This window comes from Puma concolor, chromosome A3 (assembly GCF_028749965.1).
Source record: "Puma concolor isolate L17-30 chromosome A3, mPumCon1.1.hap2, whole genome shotgun sequence".
In the NCBI taxonomy this organism is placed as follows: Eukaryota; Metazoa; Chordata; class Mammalia; order Carnivora; family Felidae; genus Puma; species Puma concolor.
The window spans coordinates 79,981,656-80,008,372 of NC_141669.1; the positions used below are offsets into that span (position 1 = coordinate 79,981,656).

General features: G+C 36.8%; 1 protein-coding gene across 5 annotated transcripts in view; it reads right to left on the minus strand.

The window, feature by feature from the left end:
- The window catches only part of MGAT4A (alpha-1,3-mannosyl-glycoprotein 4-beta-N-acetylglucosaminyltransferase A), a 122,553-nt gene that overhangs the window by 74,937 nt on the left and 20,899 nt on the right, over positions 1-26,717 (minus strand). For 4 of the 5 annotated variants that reach the window (XM_086701284.1, XM_086701285.1, XM_086701283.1 and 1 more), the window contains exons 3-4: positions 3,702-3,869; positions 1,196-1,336 (exon numbers count right to left, since the gene is read on the minus strand). In XM_086701284.1, the coding sequence (XP_086557410.1) occupies positions 1,196-1,336; positions 3,702-3,869 (309 nt within the window). The remainder of the gene's footprint in view (positions 1-1,195; positions 1,337-3,701; positions 3,870-26,717) is intronic. The other variant, XM_086701287.1, reaches the window with a different exon arrangement.

Genomic DNA, 26,717 nt, shown 5'->3' on the forward strand with positions numbered 1-26,717 from the left:
AGTACCTGCTGGATAAATATTTAGTGAATCAATAAAGAAATGGAAAAATGGTTTAGTTTTAACCTAATATTTTAAGAATTATCACTTCCTTAGGAAGATTTTAAATGATTCATAAAGTAGAAAGATAGCAGAAAAAAAGACAAATATAAAAGCTTATGCTAATAATATGGTAAATGCAACACACAAAAGTAAAATACCTAAGAATCCTATTGAATCAAAAGCAGATTAAATCAACTTTTCAAAAACATTATCACAAAGATATCTTTGTGTATCTATTAGGTAATGGTTTTGTCATTTGTCAAAGACTTATTAGGGGAGCAAAATGATATTTTGGTCTCTACATTTTAAAATCTCCAAAGAAAAGATAAACAAGATCAAAATAAAAGAATAAAAATCATAAAAAAATGCTAAAGAGGGCCCACAAGGAAAATTCAAGAAGCTCTGGTGGTTCTAACAAAAGGAATAAAATATGCAATAACTACCTTTTCATATATTAGAAAAAAAGCAGGGGCGCCTGGGTGGCTCAGTTGGTTAATCATTTGACTTTGGCATAGATCACGACATCATGGTTGGTGAGTTCCAGCCCTGCATCAGGTAAACTTGAGCCCTGCTTCAGGTGAGCTCTGCTTCTCTCTCTCTCCCTCCCTCCCTCCCTTTCTCTCTGTCTTCTGCCCCTCATGGTATTCTCCCTCTCTCTCTGCCCCTCGCTCACTGGTACCCTCAATCTCTCTCATAAAAAAAAAAAAAAAAAAAAAGCAAACCAAAGTATTTCTATTACTGTATGAAAGGTTAAACAAAAGTTTATATATGCCTTCTAGCTAAGAAAAAGCAGGGGCAAACATAAGAAAACCTCTCTTGAAAAGACTGAAGAGCTATTAATGTTGAAAGATGATAAAAGAAACAAAGTCATCTCTCTACATCTAAAATTTTGAAAACTGAAAAATTAAAAAGGTTAAACATTTTTCTACCTGGAGATGGGGCTTAAACCAGATTTCTTGTGACCCTTTTCAGTTCTACAGTCTGATCTATGGAGAAAAATGTCCAACTCCTTTCAACGTAAAAGAGGCCTAAGTTACTACGCATAGAGAAGGAATTTTTCTTTTTTGACCTGCCAGGTTTCTAATGGTCAATGTTATATCCCAAGATCCAATTAAAACCAGCAGTACAACCACAGTAAGGAACAAAATAAACATACCTCCTGTTCTTCCATTACCAATCTGCAGAGCAGGCTGAAGGCTTCTTTCATTTTGCAATAAATGAGGCAAATGATAATAAATGCTTGGCACTTGTAGAGATTTTTTGCTTGTTAACTCCTTTAATAGCTTTAGGGTATTATCTAAAACAAATAAGCAAAATTAATGCACAGGGTCACCTTACTTACAGAAATTGCTGATTTCGCAAATACAGCAGTAAAAATTTATGAGAACTAGAACTAAAGAATTTTCTTTCCTGATTTCATACTTCGGTAAACAAGATCTCCCTTTAAAATGAAAAAGACACTTCTTCAGCCAGAGTCTCAGAGTCTGATGCTGACAGCACTCGAAGGAAGCTAAAAAGGTCAGCCAAAGTACCAGGAGAAGGTAGAAGGCTTTCATCACTTGCTATTGTAATGGTTCAGAATTTAGGCCCTGCAGAACACACACTAATAAACATGCTACCCGTTGGGGTGCCTGGGTGGCTCAGTCGGTTGAGTGTCCAACTTCAGCTCAGGTCATGATCTCACACTCCGTGAGTTCGAGCCCCATGTCGGACTCTGTGCTGACAGCACAGAGCCTGGAGCCTGCTTCAGATTCTGTGTCTCCCCCTCTCTCTGTCCCTCCCCTGCTCATGCTCTGTCTCTGTCTCAAAAAAAAATAAAATAAAATAAAAATTTTTTAAACATGCTACCCGTTTATGAAAACGTAGTAAGCACATTCACCACCCATAATTTTCTCTTTCCTTATGCTATTCTATTTTACCAAATTTTCAAATGGAAGATTTTTTTTTCAAAGAAATTCAAGTACAATAATTTAAACAGCACAATTTAAGACAGATCCTAACTTTCAAATCATTTTCCAGTTTTTCTTGGAGGAATTAATGAATCTTTTAATATAACATGAAATAAAAACTCTGATCTGGTAGGCAACATTTTAAAATCCCAACAGTAATTTAACATTTTAAATATGGAAGTCAGCAATAAGGACTTAAAGCTTCAAAAAAGATTTCATGTGAAACAATGTGAAGACTCCATTAAAAATATAAGAAACAAAAATTCACCAAAAACTGCAAATGACTGTGATATGTTTAATGAAATTAATGTTTAATCTTATAAGTAAAGAAACAATTATAAATTACAAGGCACCAATTTCAATCTATCAAGTTGGCAGATCAAATAATGCTATTAAATTTTGGTGATAATCTGATATATGTTACAGCTATTCAAGACAGCATCAAAAACCCTAAAACATTTCTGTCTTATTACTCACTCAATCATTTCCCTTTTAGGAATTTTACTTTCATGCTCTCAATAAATATTTAGCGATCATCTACTTTGTCCCAGCCACTGTGTCATGTGTTTGGAAATCAACAGACATTAAAACATAGATCCTTGTTTTTAAGGAAGTCATAATCTAATAAAAGTAACTTAAGGGCTACCAGAAATGTGACCAAGTTATACACAAAGACATCCATCACAGAGTTATAAACTAGGGAGAGAAAATAACACAGAAAAATCTTATTTGCCTAATAGTAAAGTTGTTTAATATATTATGGTATATGGTTAACTGACAAAAGGCCATTAAAAATGGTATTTTTGAAAAATATTAAATGACACAATAAATGCTAATAGCATAATTTCAAAAGTAAAAATCAGGCTATAACAATTACAATTTTGAAGATAAACTTGCATGGAAAAAAGACTAGAAGGAAATGAAAAAATGTTAAGAGAAATCATTCGACAGCAGGCTTATGGGTGATTTTTTATTATCTATTCCATTCCATACTTTTAAGTGTTATTGTGCCACAACACAAATTTCACAATCAGGAGGGGAAGACAGAGCATGAAAATTCAAAGGTAAGGTAATGTAGTGGAGTGCCTGGGTTGGTTAAGCATCCAACTTTGGCTCAGGTCATGATCTCACGGTTCAAGGGTTCAAGCCCTGCGTGAGCTCTCTGCTGACAGCTCAGAGCCAGGAGCCTGCTTTGGATTCTGTGTCTCCCTCTCTCTCTGCCCCTCCCCTGATCACACTCTGTCTCTCTTTCTCTCAAAAATAAACATGAAAAAAAGTTTTGTTTTTTTTTTAAATAAGGTTAGGTAGTGAATCTAAAGACAAGAAGAATAAATGGTAAAAGATGATGCTAAATGAAAAGGTATATTAATCTTGAAAGATTTATGTGTAAAAACACATTTATGTGTGTAAAAACACAAAGTTAAATTTTAATTTCATTTGGAATATATTTTTGAAGAGGTCTGGGTTTTTTCTCTAGTTGGTGAAATTTACACAACTGAAATCTAAATCAATTATTACTCTCTTAAAATCAAACTTAGCAATTAATAAAAATTGTTTTATAATTTACCATTATACAAAGTTTTGTGCAATGTTTCTCTCTGAAAAGAGTAATATATGCTGGTTGATAAGCTACTTTATACAACTTTCAAATAAATTATTTCACATAACCCTTTGAAAACATAACTTTTATGAAACTAAAAATATCATTTGTACCTGAAAACTTATTTAATGCATCCTTACTTCCATTTGTTTCTGCTCCTACACGCTTGAACTGCTGTACAATGGCATTTAATTCAGAAGAGCGCTGCGAGATTCTATGTTCAGCTATACGAAGACGTTCTTTCAAGGCAAGAAACTCTCGTTGATAAGCAATCAGTTTTTCTAGAAGCAAAACCAAAGGTTTTTAACATATTTCTTTAAAAGAAGAAGAAACATAAAGCCTAACTGTAAGATTAGAAATTTTAAAGTCACATTTTTCAGAAAGATGTTCATTTATGTATTGAGACAGAACTGAAAAAAGAGCCCCAACCACTTATACATAGCAAAGCTACAACTAACCCTAATGCTCTTAATATCTGTAAGAATGCAAACACTTTCTACTTAGTCTTTCAGAAATGTAAAGACAGGGAGAAAAAGGACAAAGTTTTTAGAATTAACATTTCAGGCATACTACTAACATCATTTCTCAAAAGGTTCAAACAAAGATAAAGACCTTATTTGTATTAAGATAGAGAGATGAAGTATTGAAACTGATGATAATATAATTAATAAAATGAATATTACCTCTTTTATAGCATTATCATTATTTCTATAGGCTTTTTCCTCTGTACTTCCAATTCTGCAAAGATTTCCCTAGGCCAGACTTTGGTCAAATTCCTGATTCCTAGGGGCACCTGGGTGGCTCAGTCGGTTAAGTGTCCAACTTTGGCACAGGTCATGATCTCCTGGTCAGTGGGTTCGAGTTCTGCGTTCAGCTCTGTGCTGACAGCTCACAGCCTGGTGCCTGCTTTGGATTCTGTGTCTCCCTTTCTCTCTGCCTCTCCCCCACTCATGCTCTGTCTCTCTCTCTCAAAAATAAACAAACATTACAAAAAAAATTTTTTTTAATTCCTTATTTCTAAAACTTCTTATTAGGCAGGTGTAAAATGACTCCAGTTAACAGTCATCCATTTTAATTTGAGAGAATCACAGGTCAGGAAAACCTGGTTTGGAAAATAAAAGTGGATTTCATGAGGATAAATGCAGGCATTGAAACAACAGTATCAGACAGCTCAGAGACAAAGTGCACAGTGAGACGATGCCTAAGGACTGAATCTGACATCAAAATTTAAGAGATGGTGGAGGACAAACCATTCATTAATTTTGATCAGCAATGCTGAAAGGTAGTTGAGGGATATAGGAGTAGTATGAGCAATTTCTACAAGCTCATTAAACTAAGAGAAACCAGAACAATGGTTTTCAACTTCTGTATCAAGCTGGATAATCCAAGGCTACTATTTTTTTTTTTTAATTTTTTTTTACGTTTATTTATTTTTTTGGGACAGAGAGAGACAGAGCATGAACGGGGGAGGGGCAGAGAGAGAGGGAGACACAGAATCGGAAACAGGCTCCAGGCTCCGAGCCATCGGCCCAGAGCCCGACGCGGGGCTCGAACTCACGGACCGCGAGATCGTGACCTGGCTGAAGTCGGACGCTTAACCGACTGCGCCACCCAGGCGCCCCACCAAGGCTACTATTTTGATATCTAAACAAAACACACCTTAGAAAGACTACTTTTTATTTAATATTATTATCTCTGCCTTCTTCAAGGACAGACTCAATAAGAAACAGACCTAAAAAAAATAAATCTGCACGGTTATAAAGATATTCTTAACAACAGGCAATTATCTTGTTCCTTGTCCCTTACACAAAAGCTCACACAATAAACATCTCTTCAGAATTCTGTGTCAGGGAAAAAAAGTCTGCCCTGCTCAATTGTCATTCTTCCATACATTGAACAATCACCATATAAGCAGCTATATTCTCCTTAACTTGCTGGCTTTAGGAGGGAAGAAAGGAAAAAGAAGGCTGTGATTAGGAGGGGCATATAAGGAGCTTCAGAGTGCCAGCTAGGTCCTATTGACTGCTCTGGGTAGTGGTTCAAAAAAATTCATCACTATACATTCATAGTTTAGGCGCATGTCCGTATGCATATATTCATAATAAAAGAAATGTTAAAAAGATACTATTCACAAACACAAAACTATAAACAATTATACTCTAACAAAAACTAAAAGAATTGTAACAAGAGATATGCAAGATTCATATGATGGGGGCACCTGGGTGGCTCCGTCGGTGAAGCGTCCGACTTCAGCTCAGTTCATGATCTTGCAGTTTGTGAGTTTGAGCCCTGCATCGGGCTCTGTGCTGACAGCTCAGAGCCTGGAGTCTGCTTCAGATTCTGTGTCTCCCTCTCTGTCCCTAACCTGCTCACACTGTCTTTTAAAAATAAACAAGCATTAAAAAAAATTTTATAAGATTCATATGATGAAAACTACAAACCCTTTACTGAAACCTCTAATGGAAGAGTTAACGAAGTCATCTCTCAATCCTAAGCGAGAAGATTCAAACTTGTAAAAAAAAAAAAAAAAAAAAAAAGATAAATTCTACCCTAAGTTTAATTATAAATTCAATTCAATATCTTTCAAAAGAACACTGAAACTTTTTTGGTATATGACTTTTGACACGTGACTCTAAAATTCATCTACAGGAGAGATGTTTCTGAAGAGTCAAAACAAACAAACAAACAAACAATAAATAAATAATAAAGGGGAATATGCTCTGAGATCAGAACACACTAGAAGGCTACAGGAATTAAAACAGTGTAGACTGCCAGGTCTGGACAGTGTGGATAAGGGCCAATTACACCAAGCAGGCTGTGTCCAAAATTAGCATGAGTAAACTTCCTCTCAGTTCTTCCCTCTTTACATGAGCAATTTAAAATCCTCTTCTTAACACTTACACAGTGCTGAGATAGTGGTTTCTTGACATCATCTGCCCAAAAGAGAATTAGAACTCTCTGGAGAAGTAACTTTAAGATGAACCTGAAACAATTTGGTGTAAACTAAGAAAATGTTATTTACAAAAAGACAGGACTTGTCAAAAGGGCACAGCATGGTACTTAATGGACCCCTATTGGCCAAATTAGAGACAACTTAAGTACCAAAACAAATATTGACAGTAATAGCTTATAACCTATTGAATAAAATAAGAATCCATGACCTCATATAAATAATAAATGAGGGGCACCTGGATGGCTCAGTCAGTTAAGAATCCAATTCCTGATTTAGGCTCAGGTCATGATCTCATGGTTTATTGGATCAAACCCCGCGTCTGGCCCTGTGCTCTCAGCTCTCAACCCCTGCTTTGGGTTCTCTCTCTCCCTTTCCCTCTGCCCATACCCTGCTCTCTCGCTCAAAATAAACATTAATAAAATAATAAACAAAAATTAACAGATGAGGGAGATGTGTTTCTTTTAGTAGAATGCAAGCTAATAAATGTAGAAGGAATGATGGATGTTGGAAAATTACCATTTTACAACTATCATAGCAATAACTGATTCAGGCAAGAATCAAAAATGGATGCTAAAACCAGCAGATCAAAGTTTTCTGAGGAACAAATGGGGTATGTATGTCACCTCAGGGTATCTCCCTACAAAGTACTTATTAATTTACAAAAGGAAAAATATGCTAACTTTACTATGAAGAAACCTGCCAGATATCTAACTTATGTGACCAAAGTTCATGTCAGCACCCAGAAAACAGATACAACGTGCCTCTGATATGATGCACAGAGGACACACCTCATTTATGTGGCATTCCTGCCAAAAAATGCATGATCTGAATCTAATCTCAAGGAAACATCACACACATCCAAACTGGGAGATAATGTACAAAACAAAAAGCTTGTATTATAAAAAATGTCAAGGTCATCAAAGACAAAGGCTTACTAGGAACTATCACAGATTAAGAGACTAAAGGAGTCATGACAACAAAATGCAAAGCACAGCCATGGACTGAATCCTAGACCGGACAAACTAAATGCTACAAAGAACATTACCGGAAAAAATAACAGAATATACAGTAGATACTGTGCCAATGTTAAATTCCCTAAGTATGATCCTTATATTGTAGTACTTAAACAGAATTCCTTGTTCCTAGGAAATAAACATTAAATTATTTAGGGGTAAAAAGGCATGATTTCTGTAATTTACTCCCAAATGGTTCTGAAAAGAAACTATCAACAAATTGATAGAAAGGTTATGTTCATAACAGATGATATGTATAGAAAAGTCATTTTGTACTACCCTTGTAACTCTTCTTCAGTTGAAACTTTTTTAAAAATAAGTTTTCAAGGGGCTCCTTAAAGTCGGTTAAGTGTCTGACTTCGGCTCAGGTCATCATCTCACAGTTCATGAGTTGGAGACCCGCATCAGGCTCTCTGCTATTGGCATGGAGCCTGCTTCGGATCCTCTGTACCCCTCTCTCTCTCCCCTCCCCCTCTCTCAAAATAATTAAATAAATAAACTTAAAAATGTTAAGTTTTTAAAAAGTAAGCAGGAGGGACCGGATGACATACAGGTTAGGTCTTTTAGCAGCTCTTGAGTGGAAAGATGGGATATGGACTTGAGGGCAGTCTCTGTCCCTACATTTTCTTGGTACTTTTTGAAACCAACTTCCCAGAGGCCAGCTTCACCAAGTAAAGAGAGTAACAGTACCAATGGATAAATACTCCCAACCCTAATTCCAAAGTGCTGTCCTGCTTTCAGATGACCTGGCCATGCTTGTGAAAAGATCCGTTGGGCCCATGAAGTACTGGATAGAGTCCTAAGTATCTTCTTTCAGGGCCAGATACTACTGCTGCTCTTAGCCCAAAGTCCACAGCTATGAAAGGGTTCCAACTGGGTCATTTCCCATCTCTCACATCCATCCTTTGTTTCTAACTCCACCCTTCCGCATTCAAAGGGTTCTCTCCATGACATCAGAGCAAGTCCATACTCCAGCCAGAAAGCCATGTCAGTGAAAAAGAGTATGTGTGGTGTAAAGCCTTGAGCTAGTCCTGCCAGGAATACCACAGAACGCTGTTGGCTCCTCCAAACAGAAAGGAGTTACATATGATCTTTACACAGCCCTCCTGTGCAGTCCATCCTCCATCATCTACCCAAACACAGGCTCACTAGTGACTTCTAGAATTTTCTCCACCTATATTTCCCATAGTACTATACTGCTCCCTTGAGGAGAGTAGTGTATCATCCCAGAAGTTCACACTTTAATATAACATAAAAACAGTTTCTTCAAATTTGTGATTACGTGTTTGACAATTCTCTGTTTTCAACATTACTAGCACAATTCTTTTTTTTTTTTTTTTTTTTTTTGCTTTTCTTTAATCATTTCAATCAGTTTCTATGGGGGAGGGGACATGGCAAGATGGTGTGGGAAACTCTTATATTATCATCTTACCAGGAAATGCCTAGTTCTGTTTGTTTTGTTTTATTGCAGAACCTAACTTAAAAAAAATTTTTTTTGGTAAGTTTATTTATTTTGAGAGAGAGAGAGAGGGAGAGAGCATACAAGCAGGGGAAGAGAGAGAGGGAGAGGGAGAGAATCCCGAGCAGGCTCTGCACTGTCAGCTCAGGGCTTGAACTCACAAACCATGAGATCATGACCTGAACCGAAATCAATAGTCAAACACTCAACTGACTGAACCACGCAGGTGACCCGAATCTTTTTAACTGTAGAAAATTATATATCCAGATTAGACAATGAAAGTACAAATCATGTTCTGTGAACCTAAGACTCTGAAACATACAAAATTTCCAGAGAAACCACTTTAATTCCTTCAAATCAAATAATCAAGCCAGTTTTCCAGTAAAAGTGTAGCTTTAGGTCTTCAAAGACTTATTAGGTTGAACCATATGAAATCGCTGATATTTGATTATTTTTAACAAAAATGGCAATTTTATATGGTTCAACAATTTAAAAATAACAGCTTTGGACTCAACAATTAAAAAAATGTATAAAGAGTATAGATGAAAAATTAACACAAACAAAAAGGTGCTTTAAACTAAAACCCAGTATATTATATATAAAAACAGAACAAAAAAGTTCATTTTCAAACAATAGTACTTTTTTATTAGCAAGATGTGGGGGATACTACTGAGTTCTATGAGCCAACATTAAAAACTGGCTTCTGAGTGGCTCAGTCGGCTAAGCATCTGACTCTTGGATTTGGCTCAAGAAAATGATCTCACAGTTCATGAGTTCAAGCCCTGTATATGGCTCTGTGCTGACAGTGTGGAGCCTGCTTTGGATTCTCTCTCTCCCTCTCTCTCCACCCTTCCCTTGCTCTGTCTCATTCTCAAATTAAAATAAAAACAAAAACTGGCTTATGTTAAACTTAAAATTACCAAAAATTAAACCCACTTTTAAATTTCTTAATTTTAATATATATTAAACAATAAAATCCTGGCACTGGAAAGAATGTTGATAAGTCATCTGGTCCATCCCTCTGTCCTTTAATACTACAATGAACTACTTCACACAAATATTAAAATATATATATGTATGTGTGTGTGTGTGTATGTGTGTGTGTGTGTGTGTGTGACATACATACACATATATGAGCGAGGAGCTCCCTTAGTAATAGATTCCACAATTTAACAAGCTTTATTTTTCAGGAAGTTATTGCCTTTGAAAAACATTTCATTGCACATTTACCATTCTTATGCAACCATTTTTTAAAAGGAAGAAGGCCCAGATGAAATTATGGGCAATTTCCTACTTAAAAATCTCTTAAAAAATAAAAGAACTGGATTCAGAAAGGGTTTAGAACTAGTCTATAAAAGGGGAGCCTAGGTGACTTCAGTAGGTTAAGTGTACGATTTTGGCTCAGGTCATGATCTCACAGTTCATGAACTCGAGACCCATGTTAGGTTCTGTGCAGACAGCTCAGAGCCTGGAGCCGGCTTCATATTCTGTGTCTCCCTCTCTCTCTCTGCCCCTCCCCTGCTTGCATTTTCTTTCTCTCTGAAAAATAAACAAACATTTTTAAAAATTAAAAAAAAAAAAAAAAAAGAACTGGTCTAGAAAAGCCAAAAGACATAGTGAATAGGAGTCCAAAAGACAGAGGATGAAATGAATTTGAACAATTCTAATTAGAATGGACAGCTAAAAGTTACAAACAAGACTAAGTATCTTATTCTCTAACATTACTGCTCTAACATTACTACTTGGATTGTTAAAACACAGATTGTTAAAACACAAAATTCTGGACCCCCACCTCAAGAGATTCTGATTCCAGTAGGTCTAACATGGTACTTAAGAATTTCTAACAAGCTCCGGGTTACCTGGGTGGCTCAGTCAGTTAAGTGTCTGACTTTGGCTCAGGTCATGATCTCACAGTTCGTGGGTTCAAGCCCCGCATCGGGCTCTGTGCTGACAGCTCAGAGCCTGGAGCCTGTTTCAGATTCTGTGTCTCCCTCTCTCTCTGTCCCTCCCCAACTCGTGCTCTGTCTCCCTCTGTCTCAAAAATAAGTAAACATTAAAAAAATATTTTTTTAATTAAAAAAATAATAAAAAAAGAAGAATTTCTAACAAGCTCCAAGGTGATGCTAAGCTACCCACTGAACAGCATTAAGCCAATACTGTCCTCAAAGTAGGTCTAGACTCAGGCAGCCTGGACATTTGTGTGGTTCTGCTCCAATATGCACTAGCTGCTTCTCCTCTCTCTGGCTTACATGTTAAGAGATCCAGGGAGAGAAGGGAGCATTAAAATGTTCAGGACATAATCCTCAAGATTATACTTGGGGCATAGACATATTTTAAAATATTCGGTGGACACCTATTTCCAAGGACCTCTTAAGAATTATGTAGAATTAACAAGACCATTCAATGTCCCTAGAGTATTCCAGTCAGGATCTACCATACAAGCACGGATTAAACCTACAGCACCCTTCTAAACTCAAAGGGAAAATGGAGCCCATTGATACACAAAATCATATACTTTATTTAGATTAAAACAAAGAGTAAAATTCCTCTGTTCCCTTACATAATGTTTTCACTATGCTTACAAAACAGAATCCTAACTAGTGAATGAATACCAGAGAAGCTATGGGTGAGAAGTTTTCTGGAATACAATCACTGTTTCCAAGTTGTCCCCTAAGTAGTATAATCATTAACAATATCATTCAAAACAGACTTCCAGGTAAAGGCTTAATAAGTTAAAATCTATCCACTGATCATATAAATAAAGCACAACACCTTAAGATAATCAAATGATGCTGCATATACCTATTACAACACACTCTTAGATGTAGTTTCCCATTAAATAGCTACAAATCATTTTCCTTGATTTCCCTGAGGTAAGGGAAATCTCTTTTTAGCAATTATCATAAAGTTCTAAATTCCATTATCATAGTGAAATGAGATGAAAAAACAATAAATTGCATAACTTAGGATAATGCTTACTAGAGTATACTTAGCCATATGTTTATAACTGTTCTTTACTAAATTATATTGACCATGATTCTATTAAACCTGATTTTTAAAAATTCAGAAAGCTATAAGGAGCTTGGAGTAAAAATTATCAGACAGCCATGAACTCTTTTCCTTAAGTACTTAAACTTACTGGCAGACACTTTTCCAAAGAGGTGTTGCTTTATTCCCAAAACAAAAAATTTGTATTCCAAAAGATACAATGGTATGTATTTTCCCATGAAGTATCAAACTCAATGAACTTTTAAAATACAATCCATTTTTACATTGGAGTTATCTGTGCAGCAGTTTCTTTACAATTGTACATAAAATACGTTTTCTGTAAGTTAATGTATAAAATACTGCTTTATGCCAGAATAAAAATATTAGTATTTACTATTTTAAAAAAAAATCCCTTAAGACAGAGCATTTATTCTACATTAGAATCACCTTTATTTAAAAAGCATAAAATTTAAATAGAAAATAAATACATACTTATATACCTTTAAAAAATAAAAAATAAAAAGCAGGATACTAATCACTAGGCAACCCTACACTATGGACTAGCCCTACCAGCAAACGTCGTGTCCACTTTCTGTATCTCCCTCACTAGATCTGGTTATTCCTTTTATGCTTTATTTCATGTTTTCTTCCTTCTCTTCACTTTCCTCTGTTCCTTATTATCTACCTTTCCTAATACTTTTCTGCAAAACTCTTTTCAAATTTTTCTATGTTTCTTTCCACACTTTTCATTATCATCCACAAACTTCACATCTTTCACCTCTTTATTCTTTCCTATTATTCATGTTCCCCCTATCCACCCAGAAATATCCCCACCTTTTCTGTTGTCTTTATTTTGAATTACTGAGAACTTTTTTTTGTCCAATTGACATAAATACAGTTCACTCGCTTGGAAACACTAACTTTGTAGTCTTTTGTAAACTTCACTGAAAACAATTGAGAAGTTAGGATTTTTCCTTCCTGTAACCATAATGGCAACAACAACAACAAAGGAAACTGACAGGAAAACATTTCACAATTACTAGATAAATCAGAAAATGAATGCAGAGACAGGTAATATTACCCTAAACTCACTGTTGGTGAAATGGATTATAAAAGTAAAATCTCAGACTAGGACTCTTCAGATGACAACATCATAAATGAATTCTGTCAAGTTCAAGATCAAGACTCCAGTTACAGATCAAAATAGACATCTCCCTATTCTTTCCACTAAGTATAACAAAAACCCTGGACATTACATATTACAAACACAAGGAAGGTTCTTAAAGGCGTACAGAAGTCAGCAGATAGAAGGGACAATGGAACCTAAGGAACGACACAATAGTGAGTTCTCTTGAGTTTTCTTTTTGCCTCATATATTCCAGACAGAGTACTGGAGAAGCCACCATCCAGGAAACACAAACAGGAGCACACAAAAACATCCCAAGAAAAACCCACTCTCTCTAAAAAGGACTAAGGATGGGACAACCTAGCAAGGGAGAAACCTTTTAGACAATAACCACTATATTCCTGACCAAACACCATGAAAACCACCATGGTCCAATCCCTACCTCACTAGCAAAAGCGAATTGGGGAGTCTAGACTTCCACCCCTATCCAACTGTAACAAAGCACCCCCCCCACACACACACACACACTCACACACACACGGGCCATATCAGAAAAAAATGTACGAAGAGCCAGGACTTTCATTACCCTTCAACAGTAAAGTGCCCCCACAATGAAATATCAGTGGAGGCCAAATGGAAAGTAGTGACAGGTTCCTCCCCCTCTGCCAACCAGAGTGGCGTCACCAGACGCCTAATGGGGAACCAACCTCCTACCCTTGCACAGCAGAAATGAGATGTCCCTTCCTAATGGGTATCAACAGAGGGAAAGTAAGGAGGTTGGACTTCTATCCTCAGCTGGCAGTGATAAAGTGGCATTCCAACTTCCCCCAAAAAAATCGTGTAAGAGAAGGCCAGCTAAGACAGACAACTTAAACAAGGCCCAGAGTCTCATAACATAATATCTAAAATGCCCTGGATACAGCTGAAAATCACCCATCATACTGAGAATCAATAAAATCTCAACTTGAAAAAGAAAAGATACGGGGCGCCTAGATGGCTCAGTCGGTTGATCGTCCGACTTCAGCTCAGGTCACGGTATCATGGTCCGTGAGTTCGAGCCCCGCGTCCGGCTCTGTGCTGACTGCTCAGAGCCTGGAGCCTGCTTCGGATTCTGTGTGTCTCTCTCTCTCTGACCCTCCCAGTTCATGCTCTGTCTCTGTCTCAAAAATAAATAAACATTAAAAAAAATTAAAAAAAAAAAGAAAAAGAAAAGATAACGAATACATGCCATCACCAAGATGACACAGATGGTGGAATTATCTGATAAGGATTTGAAAGCAGCCATCATAAAAATGTTTCCATGGGCAGATTAAACAAATGAAAAAGAGAAAGAAAGAAAGAAACCCTACACAAAGAAATACAAAATAAAAATTATAGAAACAAATGAAATTTTAGAACAGAAAATATGATAATTGAAATAAAAAATTTAATGTGTGGGCTCAATAGCAGAATGAAGAAGACAGAAGACAGTATGAGCGAATTTTGAGAAAGACCACCAAAATTGCCCAATCTGAACAACAAAGAGAAAAGAGACTGGAAAAAAAATTTTATGAGTGTCAGGGACCTTTGAAACTGTAACAAAAGATCTAAAATCTAACATTCTTGTCAACAGAGTCCCAGAGGGAAAACACCAAGACAGTGGAGTGGAAAAAGTATTAGAAAAAGTAATGGCTAGAATATCCCAAATTTGGTAAAAGATATGAACATACATTAAGACGTAAGAAGCTGAGAAAATTCCAAAAAAGATAAACCCGAAGAAATCTATACCAAGAAACACCATAAATGAACTTCAGAAAACTAGAGACAAAAAGTCTTGAAAGCAGCCAGATACAAGCATCCAGCATTTCTCCCAACAGAGTGGTACAGGAGACACTTACTTCTGCTAGCAATGAATTTTGACACACATGCAAAGTGTTGTCCACCAGTAAAGCTCATTAGAGACTCAGTGTCCAAGGTTGTTATTGGAGGCTGGTCATGTAGGTAAGCTCTCTGCCTAGCACATACCAAAATTCCTGACTCTAATAAGGAAAGCAGGTGTTCAGCATAAACCAAATTGCTTGTATAAATAATTTAGGCACAATAAACCACTCTTACAATGTAGGGTCAGTTTTATATCAGTGTTTACCAGGCAAGTTACCAGATGTGAGCGAAGGTCCAGCCTTGGAAGCAGGTCTTTCTAATAATAAGCAGTCTCAGATCTGTTGTTAACTCTCCTTACAGCAGGAATAACATTTTAGATTTTTTCATGTCAATGCCTTGTAGAATGCTAGGTAATAAGTAGCTATGCCAGCGAGCTGCAAATCCTCTTAAATTAAAAGGAAAATTATCATAAACTGACATGTGCAAAATTTGTCAGCATTATTTACAAGGTTAAGCTAGTGATGGTAATTATATAAAAGAATGTTATGGACCCAATAAAAATAATGACATGGGAAACATCTGTGACATATTAAGCAAAAATGTGAGCTATCCAACACTCCCAATATGATGCCAATTACATTATATTTAGTATAGTAGCTCTCAAACTTTTTGGTCTCAGAACCCCTTTACAAAATTTTTCAAAAATTAGAGGACCCCAAAAGACCTTTTATGTGAATTATATCAACACTTCCCATATTAGAAATTAAAACCAATTAACATGTAAAATATTTAAAATTCTTTAAAAAATAAACCCACTACATGTTAACATAAATAACATATTTTGCCAAAAATAACTATTTTCTAAACCAAAAACATTTAATAGAGTGACATTTGCTCAAATCTCTTTAATGTCTGTCTTAACAAAATACAGCTGAATTCTCATATCTGCTTCTGCTATCTCTTTTGAGAATAAAAAAGGCAAATAACCAAATAAGTAGTATTTTTACAAAAATAGTCTTGATTTCATGAACCTCCTGAAAAGGTGTTGGGACTCATGTCCTTGAACCACACTTTGAGAATCACCAGTCCAGAAAAATGAAGGAAAATATATCAAAAATGTTAACACAGCTCTACCTGCTAGATAGATTCTGTTGACCAGCATTTTCACATTTCCATGCATTTATATTCTATTAAATAAGAGTGATATGCTAGCTTTTTTTTATGCTATTCTTGCCTACTGCCGGTTTAAGGGTGCAATGCACTTTATCCATGTACTTCATTAAACAATGGAGCCCAGAACTAGACAATTACTCATATCCCCAAAGCCTGGCTGGCAGTCTTTCGAAAGCATCACAAAAAATTCAGTTAGCTAATGTTCTGTAATAATCCAGTGTTCTCAATTTAGCCCTCCTCTAATATGTCAACCATGAATAATATCCTTTCGGAGTTAAGAATACGTCAAGCGTAGATTTCCAGACAACCTCTGAACACAGCACATGCTTAAGCAGCTTTCCAACCTGGAAAAATTAGATTAGGAAAGTGTTTTAGGAAATGGATGGTAGCCAACTAAGCTGAACATAAAATAATACCACACCAAGCCCAAGGGCTAAATCTGCCAACTTTAATACATAAACAAGAAAGGCAGCTGGCCTACCTGGCAGAATTTAGGTCTATATTCTAACCCCCTTCAGGTCCTATTTTAACATTAGGTCCTTATTTATAATACCTCAGATACTAAAGACTTTTCTTTTTTTAGAAATTCACTATGGCAAAAACTTTACACCATGATTTTATGTGTACGTATTTATACGAGTTTGGAGAATCCTAGGTATAATGGGTCTCAAGCCTGCCTGCAAATCAGAATCACCTGACGGACTTTTTAAAAATGCCCAAGGGACTTCTAACTTCTAGCGCAACAGATAGAGGAGGTCCACAGATTTCTCTTCCCCAAGAGCAACTATAAAGCTAGCCAAACGAGTCAAAAACAACCATTTCGGTGCTCTGGCAATCAACCAGAGACATACAACAAATTGAGAAGCGTTTATTCATGAAAAAAACTGCACTTTGGGTAAGAACAGCATAAGTATGTGGCTTTCTTGCCAGGAGCTGCCTCATCCCACCTCAGCTATATTACTTCAGAAGTTCAACAAGGAGGGGGCAGACCTTGAAACCAGCAGATTCACTGTCATTGCCAGAGGGGACTCACTTGATTGGGACTACAGGTCAAAGTGGCAATCTCTGAGGCAAATGAAAGGGTGGACCAGTGGCTCTGCTAGCCTGAGGCTACTGTACCATATGGAGCAAGCAATGGACTGGCAGACTTAAGGAGACTTAACACGGAGTTCTAGGGAGTTAGTGAGAGGGAGCTTAAAAAGCTCTTCACAGTTCAGGTTGATTGTAGGCTATGAGCACGCACGACAGAGACCAGAGCAGGCCCAAGCTACCCACACGTGCCTAACTGACAAAACCCATGGACACACACAGAAGAACTGAAATAGAAGCAAGAGGAAAGTAAAGCCAGAGCTGACTTGAAAACAGCCCAAAGTAGGACTGCTCCACAGCCCACATGCACCCATCAGCAGAGAATAGAGGTCTTACTGGCTCAAAGTGTTTGACTCCAAACCCTGATCGGTCTTTGACTGAACACTATTCTGTGCGCTTAAAAATAAAAACAAATCAAAATAAAAACATAGAGATCAGTAGTCACATACCATGGGACAGACAGACTTTGGAGATTTAACCCAACCAAGTCACTGAACAAATGAGCAAGCAAAACCACCACCACCATCAGTGATTAAAAAAAAAATCTAGAGTTGCATCAATATATTATCTAAAATATACAGTGGTCAACATGTATTTACAAGACATGCAAAGAAAAAAGGAAGTGTGACCCATAATTGGAGAGGGGCAATTAAAAAGCAGTCCATAGAAATGATCTCTGAGTATTCCCAGATGTTGGATTTATCAGATGAAGACTTCAAAACAACTACTAAAAAAGAACCAAATAAAACCACATTTAGAGAATTAAAGGAAAGTGTGATAAAACTGATGTAATGAACAGAGAAAATAAAGAGGTAGAAATTATAAAACAAAATGGAAATAGTGGAGTTGAGGCTCAACAGATTTCTGATGGCAAAAGAAAAAGAGACTAAGAGCCAAATGCTCATCTATAATAGAAAGTCCATAGATTATATCTAAAATTTTTTAAAAATCAAGAAATAATAACATATATATGTCATTTATAAATATGGCAATATCAGAAAGAACAGCCAAAAGTACTAAAAATAGCCACTTCTAGGAAATGAGACTAGGACAGTACAGAGAAATGAAGCTGGATACCATTCTTTCAATATAACCTTTGAGGGTAATCATATATTTTATTAACTACAAGCATATTACACTTTAATAAAAATGTTATTTAATTTATAACCACAAAACACAGCAGGGCTCAGTCGGTTAAGCGTATCTTTTTTTTTTTTTTTAATGTTTATTTACTTATTGAGAGAGGGAGAGAGAGTGAGTGAGCATGAGCAGGGGAGGAGCAGAGAGAGAGAGAGAGAGAGAGAGAGAGAGAGAGAGAGAGAGAGAATCCCAAGCAGGCTCCATGCTGTCAGCGCAGAGTTGACATGGGGCTCAATTTCACCAACCATGAGATCATGATCTGAGCAGAAATCAAGAGCTGATGCTCAATTGACTAAGCTACCCAGGCACCCCTAAGCATCTGACTCTTGATCTCAGCATCACGAGTTCAGGCCCCACATTGGGCTCTACACTGGGTGTGAACCTTACTTAAAAGAAAAGTACAAAACACATAAACAGATAGCAATACCATGGCTTTAACTGAAGGACCTAGAAAGTAGAACCAGAAGACCCACTCCGTTTAATAAGAAGCCGAGGAGAAACAACCACAAAAAGGTGGTGATCACAGTACTCAGAGAATGGAGTTGGAAAGAGAGAATGAGGAGGTACCAGGATGCAACACCCTGGGAGATACTGACAGGAGGCTGAGGGTATTTCTGTACTCAGCTCCAAGACTAGTTCTTGGCCACCATGGAACACAGATGACATGCTGGCAAGGAGATGCCATGACGGGTCAAAGGGAAAGCTAGAGATCATGGGGAAGCTAAGGCGGTTAAGCTAAAGTGTACAGGAAAGGCAAGGCTATGGCAAAGAGGGTCAGGGGAGGAACATTGTGAGAGTAAGAAACACAACACTTTTGGGGTACTAGTAAGTACTCAGGATGGTGACAACTTAGGAGATGAAGGTGAGCTAAACCCTGGAGACCAGTGAGATGTCAGAATTAGAAATGAGAGTTGTACACAAAACTGATCTGTCCTCACATCACACAAGCTTTCAGCAGCGTCCTACGTGACCGACCACTTTTCTCCTTCTTGAAACACTTCCCTCAATTGATTTCTTTGGGATTACAATGTCCTAACATTCTTCCTACTTCACCAACTGCTTCTCCTCTTCTACTTGACCTCAAAGATAGAGTTGACAGGGCTCAATCCTGTAAATTATCTCATCCATTCCTAGGACTTTAAATTTCATCTGCATGCTGATAATACTAAAATCTGTATCTCTAGCCTAAGCGTCTCAAATTTATCACAGAACTCTTGATGCCCATCTCTGCCATACCCCCCACACTAGGCTCTACCCGCACTGATTTTGTGTTCCTTCAACATGCCAAGCGCATTCTTACCTCAGCACTTTCACACCTGGTATTCCTACTGCTAAGACTCCCTCTTCACTCTACTGCTTTGGCTTATCATTTAGGCCTCAACGAAACTGCCACCTACTCAGAAAGGCCTTCTCTGACTATCTGTATCTTAATAGCCTTCATTCCTACCTCTGGCATTCTCCATCACATTTGCTTATCTTAGTGTCAGTATTCACTGCTATCCAAAATGTCTGTTCAGTTGCTCAAATATTATTGGGTAACTCCCTGCCTCCACCCTTAGCATCTCTATAAACAGGTGATATCCTTGCTGTCACAAAGACTATCTTGTTTACCACTCTATCACCAGTGCCTAGTCGAACAGTACCTTGTATACACTCAATAAACACTAGCTAAATGAATGATTTAACTAAGCTAAAGAGAGCAAAAGGAGCAATATGAAGAAAGCTACTAACAAATCCAAGAGCACAATGCCTGTAAAACCCTAATACCCTGTAACTGACATTTCCCTCAAGATCTAATTCACTACTGTAGCAGTTTAACCACTAAGATAGTTTAGCATATTAACTTCTATAGAGTCCACCAAAAGAACATAGAAAGAACAATTCACATGCAAGAAGAAACTTTCTTTAAGGAAGGTGACAGGATGACATCTTAGAGTGTCTTATTTCTCCTTTATCATCAATCTTAGTTTTCTGATAAGGAAACCCACGTTATCTTTACTCTTGTGTCCAATTGGTTCAGAAAGGGCAAAACTCATTTCCCTTGAGAAGAGAGTTCATTAACCTTCTAGAGCTTAATCAACACACTAAAAGAGAACTTCCTTTCATTATTGCTTCAACAAATGCTTGCCACCACCTCAGGAAATGTTTCCCCTCTCCTCACTCTTTATACTTCCTTCCTAAAGCACTGATTACAATCCTGTGCTGGTTTCACATGTTTGATTCATACTCTGGATCATGCACTCTCTCAGGTACACAGGTTCACAATGATTCTGAATGATGGCTTGAGATCACTGAGCTATCACTTCCCAGCACAACTGAATCAGTTTCCCTGTTCTGTCCAAACATGGCCAATCACTGTCTATCACGGTCTTTCACTTTACTACATATTTCTTTGCTCGAGACAGTTTCAATTTACAACCATTACCCCACTGTAATTGTTAACAGCACTCCCTTTACTCTCAAGTGCCTCAAGCTGGACATTATATCATCACCCTAATTGCAGAGGAAATAAATAATGTCCATTGAAAATGTTATTTATGGTCACCCAACTGATTATGTGATCACTGAATAATCTGAAATTAATGAAAATCAACAATAAAATTCCTATTACTAGATACCAAGAACCAAGGGTACCCAAACACTGAAAATGAGAAATACAATGTGGATGTTGAAGAGACTGATGATAACACAGAGGGTTTGATGTCATGTCCCAACCATTACCTATCAAGTGTGTAAGGACAAAAAATTCACATCTGCCATGCCATGACCTAACCTCTAAAAGACAGGCTCTTGAATGAACAAGGATGAAAATGTTATATGCCCACTTTAGAAGAACTTGGACCAGAATCTTGCTGGGAACTAGAGAACAGAATGGTATAAAAAGTGGCTATAGTGTGACATCAGCAAAAATGGTAGAGTAGGGATTTCTAGGGGATGCCCTTCCCCAGAAACACTGAAATGATGTGAGGAAAAAAGTTCAAGATGTTTTTATGAATACAGAATATTTGCATAGTACTAGTACATATACATCATAAAGCTATTTGTGTAAACATTTTAAACACACACCTATATACAGACACACTTATACATACAATTTATATACATAAATCAATGTATAAAAACTGGATTGGAAGAGTACACAAACATGATATGTTTACCTTGATCAAGGTAGGGGGCAAAGGTGAAATACAGGTGTGGGGGGAGGGGAGACAGAATGAAAAGTGACTGCTAACAAGTACAGGGTTTTCTTCTGGGTTGACAAAAATGTTCTGGAATTAGTGGTGATGTTTGCACAACTTCATGAATATATTAAAGACACTGACTAGCATACTTTAAAATGGTTACTTTTAGAGGCTCCTGGGTGGCTCAGTCAGTTAAGCATTTGACTCTTAATTTAGGCTCAGGTCATGATTTCACAGTTCATGAGCTAAAGCCCCATATCAGGCTCTGTGCTGATAGTGTGGAACCTGCTTGGGATTCTCTCTCTCTCCCCCTCTCTCTCTCTGTTCCTCCCCCACTTGTGCGTACTCTCTCTCTAAATAAATAAGCCTAAAAAAATTAAAATGGTTAATTTTATGGTATTTGAATTGTATCTCAATTTTTTAAAAAGAGTATGTATCCTCTAAATTAACATAGGGAGAAAATGGAAAAATACTTAATTGATCCAAAATAAGCAAGAAAGGAATGAAAAAGGATGAATAATAAACACAGTTGACATAGTGGGCTTTGCTCAAAATATTAATAAAAAGATGAAATGAAAAAAAATAGGTGGGAGATTTTAGGTAGGTCTGCCATGCTTTATTAATTAAAGATGAAAAGACTGGAAGTACAAACAAACATCTAGAGAAAATACTTCTATATTACTATATTTTTATGTATACTTTTAAATTTTTAAAATGGGGAAGGGTGGGGTGGGAAATGGTCTCTGTCTTTAGGAAGTTGATTGTCTAGATTAAATCCTAGTTCATTTTTGCTGGCTACTAGCAATAACTGCTTATTCTTGTAAGTATTCATCGTCACAAAGTGTCTGTCCCCAAATGCCAAGTTCTGTAGTCAGCAATATCCACCTTCTTGTCCTTTAAAAAAGAAACAAAACCCTGTTTGCCTACATTTTGTCTTCTAGCACTTCTCCCAATCTTTAAAATTTCCCCATGATCATAAAAGTAGAATGAAAATTAAAATTAAAAACCATTAAAAAAAAGTCTCAAGAGAGCTAGAGTGACTTTTCCAAAATCAAGGAGGAAGGCTACAAGGGAAGCAAGGTGTCTAGATTCTTATTTCTCCCAAATGATGACAGTGCCATTATTCCTCAGGAAAAGAAAACCATGAAAAGCATCTTAAGAATTTAATAACCTCTACACCCACCCTGTCTTTCACTTCTGGAAAGAGACACAATCTTATTAATTCCAGAGTAAGGCTGGTCATTTGCAATCTCTGGAATTCTTTCTGGATCTCTCCATGACCTAATCCAAATAGTTAAACATCTCTTACAAGTCAAGAAGTCCACACATTCAATGATATATCTGACTCTCAACAGGACTCACTCATAGAAAATGGTTTCAAAGTAACTTAAGTTCCACACTGCAAACCTACATTTTCTAACTACCAATAAAAATTTTGCCTTAGGCTTACCTTAATCAACTTTGTTATAGATCAAAAATATATACTCAAGCCTATGCACCCTCCCTCTGTGATTTCCTCAATGTCAAGATTATTTCAGTGAGCACAACTGACAATGGTCTGATTTTCACATCCATAATAAAAAGAGATACACACTAAATTTGAGACAGTCGTGGACAATGTGTTTTATTTTAACCAAAGTCACCAGATTTATAAGTGTCCTCCTCTGAATCAAAGCAATAAAACCTAAATTCCTAAAGATTAATATTCTGTGTAATTACCTCTGGGTGTGTGGGGGGGGAAGTCATGCCATTCTAAACTCTAAACTCTTAAACACAATTTGCTAGGAAAACGCTTTAACAGCTCTACTCAGTGACAAAACAAAAATCCATCATGACTCAAGTTAACACAGACTTCTAGAAATACTGGCAACTAATAATACAGACATTTCAACTTAAAGGTAACTTTGTTAGAGTATACAACAGATTGTTTGCAAAAGTTAAGTATCCTTTAACTAATGGTGAACTAACTTTTTAACCTAAAAACAATCAAGTTAAAATGGATTTTTGCTAAATTTATTAAAAATTGAAACCTCATCCTTTGAAAAGAATGTAACATAAATAGAGTTACAACAGACTCAAATACTAGTGAAGGAAATACTGCTTTAGAAAAAGCACATGAAAAAGTCACATTAGGTAACCAACAAAATGAGAATTCCACAAGTTCTTCTAAGGAGACTCCACTTAAGTAACACACTCAGGAGGTAGCTGGCTGTCTGTCTCAGAGATCTGCTTCTGGTGGTACAAGCATGGCATCAGACACACCTGGGCTCACATTTTGTATTCTATCATTCTCCAGCCTCATAATGGATTGGGATTAAATAATTTACTGGTTGCCTGAATATCTCCACGTCAAATAGGGATTTAATATTCACCTACTTCCCTAGAGCTGTTGTGAAGACCTAATGAGATTGTGGATGCAAAACACGGTCGACAAATGGTATTCTTCATTGTTCCCAAATACCAACTCTGTACTTATTTTCAGTCATGAACAACAGGCTGATTTCTCCTGAAATGGCAGCACTATAGAGCAATAATAGAGTTCTAATCAGTCTTATTATTTCTCTGCAAAATCATATGCAAACAAATAGGACCTTACCACTGATTAAGTGTAAAAAGTGGAGGGCAGGATAGGAAGGGTAAGAGATTTGGGGGAATATTGAAGAGCTACAAAAGAGGTAACTTGAGATAAATACAAATTAAGACAGGCAACAAAAATAGGAAACCACACCACAAGTTTTGGAGGTCAACTTTTCAAGCTTAACCTCAACTGGCATAATGAAAGAACAAGGTACCAGGAAAAATTCTGTCATGGCAGCAACCATTAGACATCCAGTTTAGGATTATTTTATTTCCTGGAACATTTACCTCCTTTTTCCATAACTCACACACAGGATTTGTGGGCAACTTTTTTTCTTTTTCTTTTTTTTTAAGTTTTGGTACTCTGAAATAGCAATCCAAGTGCCAACAGAAGTTTCTCTGCACAGACATTTGCCAGGACTAACAAAGAGGTAAATTCAAGTAACAACTGGCTGTTTGCCACAGTGAAGAAAGAGATAATCTAGCAGGCAAGCTCTTTTCCTCTCCCGTACAACTTTCCACATTCTCTTTTAAGTAACAAGTCCCAGACTGCCAGTTTCCCTGCAAAATTCCAATCCTATTGGAACTCCTCTTTAGAAAGCTGCAGTTCATCAACATAGAGCAAAGTTGGAGTGATCGATGAAACCTTACACAGAAGGGAAAGTAGGACACAGCAATGTGATCAGTTAAATAAGAAAAATCAACCTATGACCATTTCCTAAGAACAAGGGCAACATTTTTGTCCATCACTAAGTATCATGGGCACCCAAATTTTGGTCTCTAATACAGTTCCTACTGAAATGAACTAGAAGTCTTAAGATACAGCTAATTTCACATCTACTGATGAAAGTGGGGTGGTGATCAGGATGTGTCTAGAAGCATGGAATTAGGCTAAGAAAGCAAGGATGCTTTCAAAGATGTCAGGGAGAGTTCTAAAGAGATAAAATAAATAGCCTAAAAGGGCTTCCAGTAGACAAGTTGTGACAATGTGGACATTTGAAGAAAAAAAAATTACATTTAGTGGATATACACTTATTTTGTAAATAGTACTGAAAAAGAGAAAAATAAAATATTCAGAAACAGGTCGAAATGTGGAAAAGGTAAAGAAAAGAATATGGTTAATTTTCCCCCTCCCCCCAGAACACGGTTAATTTTTTATTGATTTAAATAAATAGAAGACTGTCAATATACTGGAGTATTTGTTTCCAGAGACATAAATTTCTATCTGTGTCTACAAAGAAATGAGGGGAAATTCTGTGCAAGCCCAAAAGTTTTGGGGAAAAAAAAAACTGTAACAAGAACAAGGAGGGGAAAGGGGAATGATCAGAATAAGGTCATACAAAAAAATTTAGTTTAAAAAAAAAAAAAGAAAATATTCCATGATCTGTCCTAAAATGATCAAACTCCTAGACTAATCCCTTATCTCAGAGGAAGAAAATTCTAGGCAGCCTTCTAATCACAAGATTCTAATAAGGCATGCTTAAATTTGTAATAATCTCTACCAGGACAGGGTAATGATAAGAGGACAATTAAGAATTTAATCCAGAGGAAAAATACCAGCATGGAATTACCAGCATGGAAAAAAACGAAAATCTATATGAGCAATGGGAACTTAAGTGGCCTTATTAACCTAACAAATTAAGTTTAATTGCAAAAAAGGACCCAACTAGATAATAAGCAGTCCAGATTTAAATCATCTTGGGAGAAGCAACCAGGTCCCCTACTCCATTCAAGACTCAGTCAATAACCCTGATCATGTGTAACATAAGTGGTCTCAGCAGACATTCACTTTTTTTTTTTCCCCCAGGCTGGTGAGATTTCTAAAACCTCAGAAAGGTATACATAAGAATTCCATAACCTTAGGGAGGTTCAGAAGTAAAGAAATGTATGAAGCCCATGGTACTGATGGTTCAGAAAAGTTTCAATATAAATATGGGAGGGGCGCCTGGGTGGCTTGGCTCAGTCACTTGAACATCAGACTCTTGAATTTGGCTCAGGTCATGATCTCACAGTCATGGGATCCAGCCCTGCGTTGGGCTCTATGCTGAGCATGGAGCCTGCATGAGATTCTGTCTCTTCCTCCCTCTGCCCCTCTCCCCAGCTCGTGCACTCTTTCTCTCTCAAGTTAGAAAGAAATATAAATAAATAAATAAATAAATAAATAAATAAATAAATAAATAAATGTATGTATGTATGTATGTATGTATGTATGGGAGTAAGTTTTGCAATATTTGTACTTTTTTGTCTGAGATGTCTGAAGTTCAAAAGAATCAGCTGTACTTTTAAGCAAAATTATGAGAAAAAAGATGTGTGCACGCACATGTATTAGTGTCATGTCATCACCTACCCAAAAAAATGCACCCAAGTCTAAAGAAATAGGATATATTATTAGAAGTAAAATTTAGGACAAAGTAATAAGACAATGGCTCTATTTTTTAAGAGGTATTTTCTTTTTCTTTTTTTTTTAATGTTTATTTTTGAGAGAGAGCGGAAGAGAGGGGGTGGGGGGCAGAGAGTTTGGGAGACAGAGAATCCCAAGCAGGCTCCTTCCTCACTGTCAGTACAGAGC